This window comes from Carassius gibelio, chromosome A21, assembly GCF_023724105.1.
Source record: "Carassius gibelio isolate Cgi1373 ecotype wild population from Czech Republic chromosome A21, carGib1.2-hapl.c, whole genome shotgun sequence".
Lineage (NCBI taxonomy): Eukaryota > Metazoa > Chordata > Actinopteri > Cypriniformes > Cyprinidae > Carassius > Carassius gibelio.
Window position 1 is genome coordinate 417,624 of NC_068391.1, and position 19,041 is coordinate 436,664.

Below are 19,041 nucleotides of genomic sequence, written 5' to 3' on the forward strand. Positions count from 1 at the left end.
TGCGTTAGCAATCTCACAAACAGAGAGATTGAGCATGAAGAACTCTGATGCAATTCCACTTCCTGTTCCTGTGATGATGAGCCATATAATATAGGAGTGTGTAGGAAGACCAACCAGGAAACTGATGCTGTACATGCATATCTCCAGATGGTCCAGTGGCCCGATGGAATAAGTTGTGAAGTTTGTGGATGACTCACGTGTCGTAAATTTGAATGTGGAGTTGTTCATCTCTGGATGTGTCTTCTAAATTCAGCAGCTCATAAACTAATAATTAGCAAATTGTTATCTACAAAGAAGAGGTGATTAAAAATTAACCAAATCTGCTAGAAATGACAGGATATCCAGTTTATACAGTTCAGTCCATAATTCTTCAACATTCAGGTTAAATCTGAATGACCAGAGTAACAACCTATGACATACAAATATATGGGTCCATAAATTTAATTCAGACTGGATTTATTTAAACTGTTCTGTTCAATTAAACAGACGTTTTTAATTGTGTCATTTTAATCAGAAGCTAAATCATTAACTTCACCCCAAACCTTTAGGCATTATCAGATGAACACACCAGGTGAAAAAGAAAAACTCTAAAATGTATTAAAAATGCACTTGAAATTCTAATATTTGATTTATAGTACAATTGTATTCCTAACATGCATACTTGAAGGTAATAAATAACTATGCTTGTACTTTTAAGAAATATGCACACAATATAACACAATTATGCTTATTTTATTCTTACTTTAATATTTACTTTATTTGCATAAGAACTTAATAAAATGATACAGCTTTCAGTGGGTTTCAAGTATATGTATCTTATTTACAACCATATTTAGACCTAATGTGATATTTTTTTTTATATTTATGTAATGAATGAACTTCAGCCTACTTTTCAAAAGGAGATATCTTGAAAAACCTATTTTAACATTACAATATATTCTATAAATTATATTCATTCACTCATACATATATTATAGCTAGGTCTATAAACTATGCATACCAACTTATATTATACCAATGTATTATAAATATAATTTTGTCGACTATTGTTTGGTATTACTTGTTTGTTTGTTTAAAGCTCGAGGATGAGGATGAGGATGTAGTCCAAGATTTGTAAGGAAAACTTAGTACAGTCATAGAAAGTTCTATTGCATATCTATGTAAATTATAATTAATATAATGTTAAAAAAACAACTGAATAATTATTTTTCCTTTCACAGACCCTGCGATGAAGAAATGTTCAAATACCATAGTGTCTGAATTCTAATTGTTTAGATGCAAGTCAAACTTTGGTTCAGCCATTTGCAACTTTACCTTGACTTTGAAAGAAATGTACTTTACTCACTTCTTTATATTTGAGTGCAGAAATTGAATTGTGATTCATTTCTGTTTATTGATGGAATACTCATAGTGTACTTTCCAGTAATATAACATAAATATTTTTCAAACTGAATGAATTAGCTGTATTTTAATTTTAATTATTGGTCAAGCATTTATAAATGTGTCTGTAACTTTTAAAGTGATTACAACAATATATGACTATACTGTTGTAATATGAAAGTTTTCCAGATTTGCAAGTGTGTACATGTGTCATTTTAATTGAATATATTATATACCACATTAGACAGATGAAAATAGCTTTATTACTAATAGTGTACAAGTAATGCATTTCTAATGAGCTGATATGCTACTGAAAATGTTCTTGAAAAATATTAAAATGAAACTTAAAATGTATTCAAACTGTTTTTCAAGAAATATAAAAGTGTATTTAAATATGATAAAGAAGTACAATTTATTTAATTAATTAAGTTAACTAAAAACATTAAAATGCACTGCATTTAAGCATATCTTAACATATCTTAACACGTATCATAAACAAATCATTATACTTAAATTTGCTCCAAAATAACACATTTATTATACACTTAGTATTGTATAATAAATATATAATAAGCTCATCGAAATTAGTACAATTTAAGTCTATCTACTTTTTTTACCCAGGAAGTAATGCTGTTGATTATTTATCAACTTCTATAAACAAGAAGAATTTAAAAAGGGGGTTTATTACCTGGAGAGTGATAGTCTGGACACTCTGGATGTGCTTAAATCTGTGTGCTGTTTTGTAGACTGAATTTGCGGCTAATGCATTAAAATTTGTGCATGACTTCATCTAATACACATCAAATAAAACATCTCATATGCAAATAGTTAAAGTATCATTTACACATTTATCAAGTGACCCTGAACTTCAAAACATTATTTTTCATATTATACAAAAGAATTGTCAGTGTTTAATCTGCCCAAACAATCTTTCTACATCAGGCACTCACTGGCCAGCACAGGTGCACTCACTGAGCACCTAATATGCCTGTTTTTAGATAATATTTAAAAATATATTTTTTTAAATAATGAGATGGAAAATGCTTGGTCATTAAGTGATTTATTGAAAAAACAAACTAATAGCAAACATTCAAATTATTGTAGGACAGTGAAGGCTTTCATGAACTCATGAACTTCATGAGTTGATTTATCATTAGCTTATAGATTATAGTTATCACAGTGTACAAGAAGTAAGGTACCAGTCTGATAAGTACTTCTGAGGACAAACTAATCCCTGGTTTTGAATATTATAATAACAGCAGTAGCAGGCTTCATAAGGAACAGAGACAGGAGAGTTTTCCAGTCCGGTTCAGATAAATAACACTCTGCACAAAACCAGCCAGAATATAACAAATCACAGCAGGAAACCAAACATCCTGAATCATTACTTTTGTCACAATTGTATACAACGCTGTGAGAGCAAGTGGCACATATATGATAACTATGGTTGCAGTTGTTACTAGAATGAGATAAATCACTCTTCTTATCTTGTCATTTTCCACATTTATCTTCTCCATCTATCTTCTCAATAAGTCATCAAATCTGGGAGTTATCACTGAGGTGTCATGTAAATAATTTTCCCATATGTTCATATGAATAACAATTGCCATCTGAATTGTGAGAGAAGTACTGAGTTGAATTGGTGATACATAAATGTGATTTCAATCTATGTGCTGTGACGACTGGGTGAAGGAGGAGCTGGAAACAAGTGCGAGTTTAACAATTTAATGAGAAAGGGACAAACAAACAAGAGTACAACAACAATGCTGGGAAGACGAAAATCCAAGATGGTGGGAAGACGGTGAGTAATCCAGATGATGATGGTGAGAAGGCGGTGAGTAATCCAGGTGATGATGGTGAGAAGGCAGCAGGAGAGGATGGCAGGAACTGCGGGGAATAGAGCCGAAGGTAAGTCTGATGCTGAATGATAGTGCGGAGAGTGGATGAGGTTCCGGGGAAAGACACGGACATCCAACGCAAACGACACAGAAGCAAAAGACAGAGTACCGACATTAAACAACGTTCTCACAAACACAAGACATGAGACAAGCCAATATATAGTGAGTGAGTAATGAGTGACAGCTGTTGCTGATGACAATTAACAGAGACGCCCACAAGCTAATCAGTGCAGACGCAAAACACACAGACTTCACCACAAAGTGCAAAACCCAGAGATCACAGTTTACCTACCGTGACATGTGCAACCAATGTTCTCATAGGCTTTTACAGAGAAATTAAGCCCTGTAATTCTAAAAATAACCAAAATGTTTGTATTATTATTATTATTGTGCTGTAAATGTTGTTTCATTCAATGTCTTTTGTACAGATTGTTTGTGTAAGAACAAAATGCAATGTTGATTGAAAATAAACAGTTTACAGTTCCAATATTATGACTTCTTTCCTTTTGTAAACAATTACAATTACAAACAAATCCAGTGAATTAAATGCATGTACAATACACAGGAAGATTTTGCAGCAAAAGGTAGGTGCATCATTAAACAGCTGTAGTTTGAACGTGCTCCCTTTAAACCAGACCCTAGGTCGCCTTGCATGATATCTTCTCAGTGCATGTTTCTCAAAGTCTCCAGAAGTGTTTGCAATGTCTTCTTGCATTTGAAATGCCACATTTGAGGGTGTGGCGTACCAGTTCAAAGTGTTGCCGTTCAGGCTGGCTCTGGCCCCCCGCATATTTACAATGTGCATGACTATAGCACTCGCTCACCCTGAAGCTCAGTGGAATGTGCATACTGATCTCGACGACTGGTTAGTCATCGCATGGTCGAGAAGCGCTCTCTAAGAACACAAACACAGAACTCCTCACCCACCTGGCAGGATTGGGGCTGTCTGTGAACATTCAGAAGAGCACACTGCAGAGTTTCCTTCTGTTCGTGAAAGATCGAAAGATAACTCCATCCATATACCTCCATAACAGAAATGCTTATCCCAAAAACTATTTTTGTCCTTTTTCATCTTTCCCAAAATAACTTCATTCACATGCTAAATAACATTTTCGATCATAGTTTTAGATTTCAATGATCCCTGTTCAAACAGACAAATGGAGCTCAGTCTCAATAGCACTCTCAGAATTTTCTATGAACATTTTTGTTTATTATTGATGATAAAAGTTTTGTTTGTTACCTGAAGCGCGTATGTGGCATTCACAGTTCACAGTCGTCACAATGATAAATGAAGGCAGTGGTTCTCAAACCTCACCATGCATGAGAAACCCCCAGCACTGCATATTTATGTATGTCTCCCTGTATCTGACAAACCCACTTCAGGTCTATCCATATATATAGGTCTGAGTAAACTTTTGACAGAATTGACAGAAGCTGAAAGCATTTATATTTGTTTGAGAAATTTGAAATTTGAACTGCAGTCATCTTTCTGAGCGACCATGATTGACCAATCAGAATAAAGTATTCCAGAGCGCCACATAATAATGTTATATCTTATAGCCTAAAGTAAATAGCAAATTCAGATTGATCACCTCAATACTCAGATTGAGTATTATTTTTGCAGAATGAACATTCAGTCTTTGTACATATAAACTGGTCAGCTCAGGTGCATCTTATTTATCATGTGATATGCAGTATTTTAGACAGATAATTTAAAATAAAAAGAGGGAATGAAAAAGAGACAAATAAATATGAGGGAAAATATGAAAAGAGTGACAATGGGTCATTATTTAAGTGCTTTATTATTTTATCATAATAAACTTAATTTCTGTAAGTTTACATTGATTGTCTATGAGTATACTTTGAACACAAAACTAAAATTTGCAGATATGTAACATCAAGTCTTTGAAACAACTTAACAATAAAGACTGAAAGAGTGAACACCAAGCAAAAAAAAAAGTCAAATAAATGAATAAATAAATTAAATGACAAAATCCACTAATAAATATTATTTTAAAAGTAAACAGTTTTGCTCAGGCTGCTGGATGGCTCCATTTAAATTTTGTTAAAAGACTGGGAAAATTATGAAAACAACTTTTTTATTACTGATTTATGAGCTTGTATCAGTGTTATGCAATGTGGTGATAACACTGGAAGTTCTGCACTTCTAACCTACAGCCACACAAGTCTCAATATAATCATCAGTGCCAGATTCTGATACATCATCAGAGTGATTTACATTGCAGCAAAAGCACCACAAAAGGTACTTAAAAAAGTCCCATCCAATAATAAAAGTTATTAAAAAGGAAAATGTAATAAAATATCATAAGGTTTTATAGGGAACAGAAGAAGGGAAGTTTTCCACTCCGGTGCAGATAAAGAATAGGTTGCACAAAACCAGCCATTACATAACAAAACAAACTAGGATCCCAAGCTCCCTGAATATTTACTTTTGTCAGATAGGTAAATATTGCTGAAATAAGAATCGGCACATACAGCATAACCATGTTCACAGTAGTTATTAGAATGAGATTAAATGCTCTTCTCTTCATGTGGTTTTCCTGCTTTCTCTCTCTCCCTCTCTCTCCTGGTCCTGACCGCTTCAGAGCTATGAGAACAGCCACAAGACAAAACAACTGGATGGCGAGATAGAAAACAAACAGCAGAATGGAGAACCATGCATATCCAGTATTGTTGAATGAAACTAAAACATATATGCTGCACAAACAAGAACCAAGAGTGATTGTCCAGACCACAATGGAGCAGATGACTCTATATCTGAGAGGTTTGTACTTCAGAAAGGTTACAGGATGAAGCACTGCAAGGTAACGCTCAACACACATCAGACACTGAAACAGAGGACGACCAGTGATGGAGAATCCTGTTAAAAACATTTGTAATATCAAGAAATGTGAAAACCAAATTGAAAGTACAAAGAAAAAGGTGTTCAGTGCGTTAGCAATCTCACAAACAGAGAGATTGAGCATGAAGAACTCTGATGCAATTCCACTTCCTGTTCCTGTGATGATGAGCCATATAATATAGGAGTGTGTAGGAAGACCAACCAGGAAACTGATGCTGTACATGCATATTTCCAGATGATTCAGTGGCCCGATGGAATAAGTTGTGAAGTTTGTGGATGACTCACGTGTCGTAAATTTGAATGTGGAGTTGTTCATCTCTGGATGTGTCTTCTAAATTCAGCAGCTCATAAACTAATAATTAGCAAATTGTTATCTACAAAGAAGAGGTGATTAAAAATTAACCAAATCTGCTAAAATGACAGGATATCCAGTTTATACAGTTCAGTCCATAATTCTTCAACATTCAGGTTAAATCTGAATGACCTATGATATAAAAATATATGGGTCCACAAATTTAATTCATTCTGGATTTATTTAAACTGTTCTGTTCAATTAAACAGAAGTCAGTGTCATTTTAATCAGAAGCTAAATTGTTAACTTCATCCCAAATCAGACATTATCAGATGAACACACGTGGGGTCCCATTTTTAAAACTCTCTGTAGATTTCATCCTAAAAGTGTATGTATTCACAAATGCTAGACAAAGGTTTTTAGATTTATAAAACCATGTGTACGCCAGAACCTGAGAAACAATCCCTTTATAAATCTGAGTCAGGGGACGAAATCACCATATATGGAGCTTACAATGCCTACGTAGTTATACTATGCAAACCTCATCTGCATATTATTTCCATGCAAATTCCCATCCACGTGACACTAGATTTAATGCCTTTAAAGGTATTCGGTTGTTAAGTGATGATGTAAAAAGCGCTGTTTCTGGGTCCAAGCCTCAACTCGCTTCACTTGAGAATATGACCTCAGCAGCCGTTTATGAGCACTGTTTATTCATATTAATCATTTAAACTAAACGCATTCAAACTTACGGTGTACACTACAGTCTCCGTGCTCACAGAGTCCCAAGCATTTAATTTTTTTATATTTATATTTTCATTTTCTACCTATCTGGGACTTCGGTATGGAGCTAAAGGGTTAAGATTATAACTTTTTTGCTAGTATTATATCACATTGTGAGTTTATATTAGCACCTTTTGTTTTTTTCGTGGTAACCGATAGAGCGTTTGGACACGGAAACAATGCTACGTTACGTCAGACTTAATAAGACATCAAGGAAATATGAGATAGGAGATAGGCACTATAAATGTTGTGGAGATGCCTTCAAACATAACATTATCAACACATCCGTGCAGCTGCGTTTGTACAGTAAGATCTCTGGACCTATTCGAATCAGACGATATAGATCATTCCACCGAATTTCCGCCACAATATCGACGTACACATCATTGATCATTGTTCTCACAAAAGTCATTTCTCAAAACACGAGATTTGTTGAGATTAGTTTGAAGATGAAGTATTGTGCACCTAAAGAACTCCTCGCTGTCATTTAAACAGCATCTAGCTCATCGATCAATTTTTTACATCTGCATAATGACTTTATCTAATTTCAGTGATTATCTCCATTAAAGAGAGTGGAATATTTAATGTAAATGTGTATATCGAAATAAATAAAATAAATAAATACCTATTCTAGGCTTTTAAAGGGGTCATTTGATTCTTTTTTTTTTAATCATTATTTTGTGTTTTTGGTGTAACAGAATATGTTGACATGCTTTAATGTTCAAAAAACATTATTTTTCAAATTATGACCCATTTAAGCCTATTTTTCACAAGGAAGATATCTTGATTTTTTTTTTTTACATTTCAATATATTCTATAAAGTATGTTCATTCACTCATACATAAATACATTATGGCTAGGTCTAACTATGCTTACATCGTATTATATTCTTATATTGTACCAAGTTATAATCTATTATAAAAATAATATTGTCGACTATTGTTTGGAATTACTTGTTTGTTTGTTTGAAGCTTGATGAGGATGTAGTCCAAGATTTGTAAGGAAAACTTAGAACAGTCAAAGAAAATTTATTTCACATCTATCCAAATTAAAATGAATATAATATTCAAAAACACCAAACACTGAATAATTATTTTTCCTTTCACAGACCCTGTGATGAAGAAATGGTCAAATACCATAGTGTCTGAATTCTAAAAGTTTAGATGCAAGTCAAACTTTGGTTCAGCCATTTGCAACTTTACCTTGACTTTGTAAGAAATGCACTTTACTCACTTCTGTGCTTTATTGTTTTTTAAGTAACTTCTTTATATTTGAGTGCAGAAATTGAATTGTGATTAATTTCTATTCAATGATGCAACATTCATAATGTACTTTCCAGTAATATAACAGAAATATTCTTCAAAAACTAATAGTGTACAAGTAATGCATTTCTAATGAGCTGTTATGCTACTGAAAATATTCTTGAAGAATATTAAAATGACACTTTAAAATATATTCAGTCAATATAACAGTTCCCTTTCAGTCGGTCACTCTCGACGCCATGTCGGTGACCGACGAATATGGGATAACGCTTCGATAGACCAATCTACTTTGAGTGTAAACTAAACGAGCCAATGCACATTGGCATGCAATGATTGCATCCAGCTGCCGCTGATAACAGCGTGAGTATAAGAAGGCAGCAGGTGCAATGCATAACAGCTTTTCGCTTCGGAGCAAAGCGTTAGTATCGATCTGCTCAACTGTGTCTGCTGTGAACTACGAGTTCAGCACGCTCTCAGAAGCTTCGTGTGTTGGCGAGACGGCACTTCAGTGGTGGTCGTTCCTGTGTCGAGTGGATTGCACACTTCACGCTGCACTACCCCTGTAGTGTTGCAAGCGGCCAATTCCCCTGTGCGCCTCAGCACTAAAATAGCATTTCCTAAAGAGCAAATTTCTCTAAAAAAGCTTCACAGGTGCGTCTTTGAAAAGACGACGTATCATCCTTATAAGGATGTCGTTTCACTCATGCATTTCTGGGTGCGGCCGTTACCTGGTAACAGGTGATGGTCACGATCGCTGCCTCATGTGTCTGGGCGAGCACGTGTCTGGCTTTTGTGGATGAGTCATGTTTTCACTGCGGGAATATGACCATCTCAGAGCTGCGAACCAGGCTGAAGGTAGCGGAGTCCAATTGCCGCTGCCACGATCTGGGGCTTGTTCTGGCGGCCAACAGACGAGAACCAATTCCAGCAGTAGCGCAGGTGGTTTGAGGGTCACAGTGGTGGCAAACCCCACAGGGAACCAACCCTCTGGGGACCACCACTCCTCTTGCAACTCCAATCCAGTGGAGCAACCCACGGAACACGCTGGGCCCTCTTCAAGGAGCGTACCAGCAGTATCCAGTGGGACTCCCCCCAACCAGATGTCGATCTCAGCATCGGAGGGAGAGCTGTCGGATGACGATTCGGCTGCACTGCCACCCTCTGGGATGGTGACAAAGACTGAGTCGGATCCCGAAGTGGCAGCTATGCTTTCCTTGGCCACCGAGAAGATAGGGCTCGAGTGGGATCCCGCACCACATCCCAAACCCTTGCGGTTGGATGATTTGTTTCTTGGGGTGGTGCGCACTGGTTCTCAGTGCCCCACCCCAGTGCCTTTCTTTCCGGAAGTTGTACGGTAAGTTGTAGCTTGCTGTCTCCCTCCACCCTCAAAGTCCAGGTTGCTGCTATTGCTGCGTTCCATGACCCCATGAATGGGAAGTCTTTGGGTAAGCATGACCTCATTGTCAGGTTCCTTGGAGGGGCCAGGAGGTTAAATCCTTCCCGGCCCCCCTGTATACCCTCTTGGGACCTGTCTCTAGTGCTTAAATCACTACAGCAGGGCCCATTCGAGTCTTTGCATTCAGTTGAGCTAAAGTTTCTTTCATTGAAAACTCTGCTCCTGCTTGCACTGGCCTCCATCAAGAGGGTAGGGGACCTGCATGCATTTTCGGTCGACGATTCGTACCTAGAGTTTGGGCCGACTGACTCCCAGGTAATCCTGAGGCCCCAGCCTGGCTACATGCCCAAGGTTCCCACTACACCCTTCGTGTAGAGCTGGTGTCCTCCTGTCTTCTCACCTCAAACGGGTAGTGGCACTGAGAGGCCCCGGTTAGTGTCAGCTTGCTTAAACTGCTCCAGAGTGTCCGTACTGTAGACCCTTTTGAGATCCTCCATCACCCTAAGCAGCTGGACGCGGCGGAACATCCGGCGCCAGGCCTTCATGATGTATCCGTGATAACTATGGAAGGGTGGGTTCCATATTGAGACCTAAGCGGTACTCGTATGTGTGTAGTCCACAGTATAACCTTAGAGCCCGTGTTTCCCCGGCAGATTTCCGCCTTCCCAAGAGGGTTTTTAATTACCACAAATTTCTTTGTATATTCTTAAATGGATGCTATATGTGTACTTGCCTCCGAGAACTGACAACAGTGAGTGGAGCTACTTGTTCTGAGCCCTGGCCTACACCTAATAGGGGTGCAGGCAGCTCGCACAGAGCACTGGAAGGGACAGCACCCATAACGCTTTGATAGGGATCCCATATTCGTCGGTCAGCGACGTGGCGTCGAGAGTGACCGACTGAAAGGTAATGTCTCGGTTACGTATGGCAACCCTCGTTCCCTGAAGGGGAGAACGGAGACGCCACATCCCGTCGCCATGGTTGCTGTACCGCTGCTGATCTGCAGCTCAGTCCCCAGCTCGACTCCTCAGCGAAAAACTGGTATGCATTGGACCTGCTGCCTTCTTATACTCACGCAGTGATCAGCGGCAGCTGGATGCAATAATTGCATGCCAATGTGCATTGGCTCGTTTAGTTTACACTCGAAGTAGATTGGTCTATCGAAGCGATATCCCATATCCATCAGCCACCGGCGTGGCGTTTCCGTTCCCTCCTTCTCCTCCTACCATATGTAACCGAGACGTTTTTCAAGAAGTATAATTTAATTTAATGTATTATTAATAATAACAATTTAGTATAAAAGTGTATTCAAATATGTTAAAGTACAATTTAATTACACTAAAGTTTCTTGAGGTTAACTAAATATATTAAAATGCACTGCATTTAAGCATATCTTGACATATCTTTACACATATCACAAACAAATCATTATAATTAAATTTGCTCCAAAATAACTAATTCATTATGCACTTAGTATTGTATAATAAAAGTATAATAAGCGCATTGATATTAGTTTAATTTAAGTCTATTTATTTTTTACCTGGAAAAGTAACGCTGTTGGTTATTAATAAGTGTATAAACAAAAAGAATAAAACAAAAAAAGGGGGTTATTACCTGGAGAGTGAACGTCCGGACTCTCTGGATGTGTTTTAAATCTGTGTGCTGTTTTATAGATTGACTTTGCAGCTGTCACATTAAATTTTGTGCATGACTTCATCTAATACAAATCACACAAAACATTTGATATGCAAAGAGAAAAAGTATCATTTACAAATTTATCAAGTGACACTGAACGTCAAAACAATATTTTTCATATAATACAAAATAAAATTGTCAGTGTTTAATCTGCCCAAACAATCTTTCTACATCAGGCACTCACTGGCCAGCACAGGTGCACTCACTGAGCACCTAATATGCCTGTTTTTAAATAATAATTAAAAATAATGAGATGGAAAATGAGACTTATTCATTAAGTGATTTATTGAAAAAACAAATAGCAAACATTCAAATAATTGTAGGACATTGAAGGCTTTCATGAACTCATGCTGTCACTCTTTAAAATTAGTTCAAATATCATTAGCTTCATGCTACATTCAGAAGAGCACACTGCAGAGTTTCCTTCTGTTTGTGAAAGATCATCATGTTCTCATCAGAATGGACAACACGGCGGCGGTGGTGTACATCAATCGCCAGGGAGGTTTGTGTTCACGATCAGTGAACAGTGCGTGTATGCAGTTTGGACTGGACGATTTTATGGTCAGACTTTTACCCAAACGCAGCTAGAAGGGCAGCGCGATGTCAAAGCAGAGGCTATCACACTGCATAGTGGAGGCTGTGTGACTGACTAATGCTTCCCGGAGAACTGCTTGCACAATGGGGGTGCACGCCCACTCCACAAGGAGTTTGGCACCTTCATGGGTTCAAGTTTCAAGATTCTATAACTTTGACATTCCCTCGTTCGCATCACATGTGCTGTCAGTGCAGGAGGAGGGAGTTTGAGCAGTCATTGGACTAGGCTATGGGAACGACCCGGCTGGCGCGTGCCCTAGCCATGGATTCGACCAGGTCATATAGGCAGCGTGAATTATTTTAGCAATAGCTGCAGTTGATGTATTCATTAGCTATCCAATGCGGCCCCCTTTTTGTGCCCGCATTATAAGCCGGCAGTGTATTCTCAAGCACCAACGTACTGTATTGCTGCATTTTCCCCATATCACACCGGTTCAGATTTGCTTAACTGGGTGCGCAGGGTTACGATGGTTTCGGAGCCGATTTGGCTCGGTGCCAAGAGGTGTTTCAACCAGGTCAGGTACCCAACCTAGAGCTGGCACGCTGTAAGAATCAGTGCTTGTGCTCTACTGGGGCTCGATGCGAGGGTTTTATTGTTCCCCATACCTAATGTCAAGAGACCGACTCATTAAGGGAACATCTCTGGTTTCTCATGTAACCTTGGTTCCCTGAGAGGGAATGAGACATTATGTAAGCTGCCGTGTGGAAAGCCTTCCAGCCTAATCGATCTTGTTCATTCAAAGATTCTGAGGTTTTGCCATTTTCTATTTGCAAGCAAAAGAGTTATTAAAATCAGACTTCATAATTTCAAGGAAAATGAATAACCGGAGACGTTTTGTATTTGTTAACACTAGGATAGGTTTAGGACTGAGTTTGGTGTAGGCCATGGCATATTTCTTACACGATAGAGCATTTAACTTTTTCAGATATTTGAACTCTGAATCGCCGCAAGACATACCTGAAGCAACGTAATAAAAACACAACAATACGCACTTATATAGGATGGCAAAGTCTAATATAATGTATCTTAAATTGTGAGTATAGTTGTATCTGATCAAATGTGCGTTATTATTCTTTAGCTTGGGTTAAAATAATTAATTTTACTTTGTTGGAACAGCAGCTATGCTAATGATGTCTCTATTTGTTTCTATGTTTTGCACTAGGTAACTAAGATTTACACAAGCTCCAGTCTGGATCCAGAACACCTGAGAAGAGATGATGCTGACCCTCAGAGGACCCCAGAGGATGCTTACCCTGAATCAACAACAGAACTAACAAATATTGCTACAAGTGTGACTGAATCATATATTAATTATTAATAATATTAATAATGTTCATCATCTGGCTGACTACGACTTGTATAAATATTTCTACAAATCCTGTCATACGTGCACAAACTGACAGTCACCACTTATGAGCTATTACTAAATATTGTAGAAACATAATTTTCTGTAAAGTTGCTTTGTAACGATTTGTATTGTAAAAAGCGCTATACAAATAAACTTGAATTGAATTGAATATAAATGTTATAAAAACGTTCCAGGGTTCATGCATTTAAGTGCTTGTACTATGCACATTCAGTATAATGTTGCACTTTGCTCAATATTTTCTCATTTTTACCATAATAACTCTTAAGGTTAATGAATATGTATTACAAAATACTAATAGCAGAATAACTCCATCCATATACTTCCATAACAGAAATGCTTATCCCAAAAACTATTTTTGCCCTTTTTCATCTTTCCCAAAATAACTTCATTCACATGCAAATATAAAATTTTCGATTATAGTTTTAGATTTCAATGATCCCTGTTCAAACAGACAAAAGAAGCTCAGTCTCAATAGCACTCTCAGAATTTTCTATGAACATTTTTGCTTATTATTGATGATAAAAGTGTTGTTTGTTACCTGAAGCGCGTATGTGGCATTCACAGTTCACAGTCGTCACAATGATAAATGAAGGCAGTGGTTCTCAAACCTCACCATGCATGAGAAACCCCCAGCACTGCATATTTATGTATGTCTCCCTGTATCTGACAAACCCACTTCAGATCTATCCATATATATATATATAGGTCTGAGTAAACCTTTCACAGAATTTACAGAATCTGAAAGCATGTGATTTAAATTTAAGAAATTTGAAATTTGAACTGCAATCATCTTTGTGAGTGACCATGAGTGACCAATCAGAATAAAGTATTACAGAGCGCTACATAATAATGTTATATCTTATAGCCTACAGTAAATAGCAAATTCAGATTGATCGCCTGAGTATTATTTTTTGCAGACTGAGCATCCAGTCTTTTACATATAAACTGGCCAGCTCAGGTGCATCTTATTTATCATGTGATATGCAGTATTTTAGACAGATAATTTAAAATAAAAAGAGGGAATGAAAAAGAGACAGAAATAAATATGAGAGAAAATATGAAAAGAGTGACAATGGGTCATTATTTAAGTGTTTTATTATTTTATCATAATAAACTTAATCTCTGTAAGTTTACATTGATTGTATATAAGTATACTTTGAACACAAAACTCTAAATTTGCAGATATGTAACATCAAGTCTTTGAAACACAACCTAAAGACCGAAAGAGTGAACACCAAGCAAAAAGAAGTCAAATAAATGAATAAATAAATAAAATGACAAAATCCACTTATAAATATAATTTTAAAAGTAAAACAATGTGTAGTTAATTGTAGTTATTTTTTGGAGAAATAGGGCAAGAGAGTTTTCCAGTGCCAGGAAACCACTGCTACTGTCAGTTTTGCTCAGGCTGCTGGATGGCTCCATTTTAATTTTGTTAAAAGCCTGGGAAAATTATGAAAACAACTTTTTATTATTGATTTATAAGCTTGTATCAGTGTTGTGCAATGTGGTGATAACACTGGACATTTGCACTTCTAACCTATAGCCACACAAATCTCAATATAATCATCAGTGCCACCTTCTGATACATCATCAGAGTGATTTTACATTGCAGCAAAAGCAACAGAAAAGGTACCTTCAAAAAAGTCCCATCAAATAAAACAATGTATTAAAAAGGAATATAATAATAAAATATCAAGTTTTTATAGTGAACAAAGGAAGGGAAGTTTTCCACTCCGGTGCAGATAAAGAATAGGTTGCACAAAACCAGCCAGTACATAACAAATCAAATCCCAAGCTCCCTGAATATTTACTTTTGTCAGATTGGTAAATAATGCTGAAACAAGAATCGGCACATACAGCATAACCATGTTCACAGTAGTTATTAGAATGAGATTAAATGCTCTTCTCTTCATGTGGTTTTCCTGCTTTCTCTCTCTGCCTCTCTCTCCTGGTCCTGACTGCTTCAGAGCTATGAGAACAGCCACAAGACAAAACAACTGGATGGGGAGAAAGAAAACAAACTGTAGCATGAAGAACCATGCATATCCAGTACTGTTTAATAAAACTAAGATATATATGCAGCACAAACAAGAACCAAGAGTGATTGTCCAGACCACAATGGAGATGATGACTCTATATCTGAGAGGTTTGAATTTCAGAAAGGTGACAGGATGAACCACTGCCAGGTAACGCTCAACACAGATCACACTCTGAAACAGAGGACAACCAGTGATGGCGAATCCTGCTAAAAACATTCGTAATATCAAGAAATTTGAAAACCAAATTGAAAGTACTAAGAAAAAGCAGTTCAGAGCGTTAGCAATCTCACAAACAGAGAGATTGAGCATGAAGAACTCTGATGCAATTCTACTTCCTGTTCCTGTGATGATGAGCCATATAATATAGGAGTGTGTAGGAAGACCAACCAGGAAACTGATGCTGTACATACAAAATTCCAGATGATTCAGTGGCCTAATGGAATAAGTTGTGAAGTTTGTGGATGACTCAGGAGTCGTAAATTTGAATGTGGAGTTGTTCATCTCTTGATCTTTCTTCTCAGCAGCTCATAAACTAATAATTTTCTACTGTTATCTACAAGAAAAGAGGTGTTTAAAAATTAACCAGATATGCTAAAACGACAGAATATCCAGTTTGTTCAGTACATAATTCTTCAACATTCAGGTTAAATATGAATGACCAGAGCAAAAACCTTTGACATAAAAATATATGGGTTCACAAATTTAATTCATACTGGATTTATTTAAACTGTTCTGTTCAATTAAACAGAAGTCAGTGTCATTTTAATCAGAAGCTAAATTGTTAACTTCATCCCAAATCAGACATTATCAGATGAACACACGTGGGGTCCCATTTATAAAACTTTCTGTAGATTTCATTCTAAAAGTGTACGTATTCACAAATGCTATACAAAAGTATTTATACAAAAGTATCTTTATAAATCTGAGTCAGGGGACGAAATCACCATATATGGACTTTACAGTGCCTACGTAGTTATACTATGCAAACCCTATCTGCATATTATTTCCATGCAAATTCCCATCCACGTGACACTAGATTTAATGCCGTTAAAGGTATTTGGTTGTTAAGTGTTGATGTAAAAAGCGCTGTTTCTGGGTCCAAGCCTCAACTTGCTTCACTTGAGAATATGACCTCAGCAGCCGTTTATGAGCACTGTTTATTCATATTAATCATTTAAACTAAACGCTTTCAAACATAGTCCCAAGCACAAATTATTTGTATATTTATATATTTATTAAATATTTGTATATTTATTTTTTATATTTATATTTTCATTGTCTGCCTATCTGGGACCTCGGTATGGAGTTAAAGGGTTAAGATTATAACTTTTTTGCTAGTATTATATCACATTGTGAGTTTATATTAGCACCTTTTGTTTTTCTTGTGGTAACTGATAGAGCGTTTGGACACGGAAGCGATGCTACGTGACGTCAGACTTCATCTCGGTTACGTATGTAACCACGGTTCCCTGAATAGGGAACAAGATGCTGCGGTGACGTCACCGGTGTGACGAATGTCTGAAGCCCTATACCACCCTGCCAATCCTATTGGCCAAATAGCGCTTGGCATCGCCCTCGCATGCGTACGCATCGTATACCTGGGTGGCGTGCGCTATTTCGCTTAGATTTCATGAACTGAAGAAATACTATCAAGGTACGGAACGGCCGGGACCGCAGTATCTCGTTCCCTATTCAGGGAACCGTGGTTACATACGTAACCGAGATGTTCCCTTTCATAGGTCACTTCGATGCTGCGCTGACGTCACCGGCTATGGGAACGCTATACCATCACGCCTGACGTACCTGATAGTTGGAATCCAAGGAAAGCATCTGCTCAAGTGGACAGAACCCGGGAGCCAGGAGCCATCCTCACATCCAGACTGTAAAACTTGACAAAAGTGCTCGTGAGTAACATCCTGCCACAGCACAGACATCATATAGAAGAACCACTGAGAAAGCTTGTGATGAAGCCACTGCTCTCGTGGAATAAGCTCTAATTCCTAAGTGCGAAGCACGTCGCCACGCCTCATAGGCTAAAGATATAGTCTCTATCAGCCAATGTGACATGCGCTGCTTTGTGACAGCATGGCCTCTATTTTGTGTCTTAACAGGCAAATCTGGTTGGACTCAAGCCATGGAGCTGTTCGATCAACATAAGTCTTCAGCGCTCTGACAGGGGAAAGACTCAGAACTCCTGACCCCACCTCTGCAGGGGGTAAGCCTCCAAGACCACTTGTTGAAAGTGAAATGGTTCGAAGCAACCTAGGGACATAATTAGGCCACGGTCGCAGCAATGCTTCCACAGAGCCTGGTGCAAAATGAATGCACGAGGGCGAAACGAAAAAAGCCTGTAAATCCCCAACTCTCTTGAGGGAGGATAAAGCCACAAGAAGAACTGTCTTTAAGTCAAGATTTTATCCGGTATAGTTTCAAAGGGCTAACGGATGCCCTGATAAACCTTGCAACACAATGGATAAATCCCATGAAGGAACTCGCACAGGGTGGAAAGGCCTCAGCCGTCGCGCACCTTGTATAAAACGAGAGACCAGCGGATGACGGCCCACTGAAGCACCATCTCTCTCTCTCTCTCTCTCTCTCTCTCTCTCTCTCTCTCTCTCTCTCTCTCTCTCACTCTCTCTCTATATAATATATATATATATATATATATATATATATATATATATATATATATATATAGATATATATATAGATAGGAGGTTAGCTGAAATGGCTGCCACGTAAACTTTCAGAGTGGCTGGCGTTACTCCATAGAAAAACGGTCTTGAAGGAACTCCAGTACTGAAGCCACTGGGCAGTAAACCGGATCCAATTACGAATTCCACACCAGGTCGTAAACAGTTTCCATTTGAAAGCATATAAGCGTCTCGTAGAAGCTGCCCTAGAATTCATATAGTCTCGGTGGTTTCAACAGAAAGACCGGGACATATTAACTCACTCCGCTCAGAGGCCACGCCCACAGCTTCCATAGAGCTGGCCTTGCTGCCAAATCATTCCCTGTGCTCGCAATAGTAAGTCCTGTCTGAGGGGAATCTCCATGGAGAGCCCGCTAACAGACTGACCAGGTCCACAAACCACGGCTGTGTGGGCCAATTGTGAGCTAACGCATCCAAGCCCAGGGGCAATGTAGGGCATAAGGACAATCACAGCGGGCAATGCGTAGTCATGCTCGACGCGAATGAGTCCACTCTTGCTTCTCCAAATATTTGCCATAAAAGGCTCACCGTTTGGGGGTGCAACCTCCATTCCCCCTTTTTCATTTTTTTTTTTTTTTGCTCCATAGTCTGTTTGGATAGCAAATCCACTCCGAAGTTCAAACGTCCGGGGACATGAACCGCTCGGATCGACAGAAATCTGTTCTGAGACCAAAGACTAATATTTCTTGCCAGCCTGCACAAGGGGTGAGAGCGTAATCCTCCTTGATAATACAGATACGACACAACCACTA

General features: G+C 38.0%; 3 protein-coding genes across 3 annotated transcripts in view; all 3 read right to left on the bottom strand.

Annotated features, from left to right (window-relative positions):
- Positions 1–19,041, bottom strand: part of LOC127941903 (coiled-coil domain-containing protein 74B-like) — a 267,944-nt gene that overhangs the window by 181,411 nt on the left and 67,492 nt on the right. The window lies entirely within an intron of this gene.
- LOC127942236 (hydroxycarboxylic acid receptor 2-like) lies at positions 5,612–6,457 on the bottom strand. Its single transcript, XM_052537927.1, has one exon. It carries the CDS (start codon positions 6,455–6,457, stop codon positions 5,612–5,614), a length of 846 nt encoding a protein of 281 aa, XP_052393887.1.
- Positions 15,237–16,076, bottom strand: LOC127942237 (hydroxycarboxylic acid receptor 2-like). The gene has a single exon (XM_052537928.1). It carries the CDS (start codon positions 16,074–16,076, stop codon positions 15,237–15,239), a length of 840 nt encoding a protein of 279 aa, XP_052393888.1.

What these genes read in the sequence shown, in the direction of transcription:
- LOC127942236 (XM_052537927.1), bottom strand. Translation starts at nt 6,457, where the DNA reads ATGAACAACTCCACATTCAAATTTACGACACGTGAGTCATCCACAAAC.
- LOC127942237 (XM_052537928.1), bottom strand. Translation starts at nt 16,076, where the DNA reads ATGAACAACTCCACATTCAAATTTACGACTCCTGAGTCATCCACAAAC.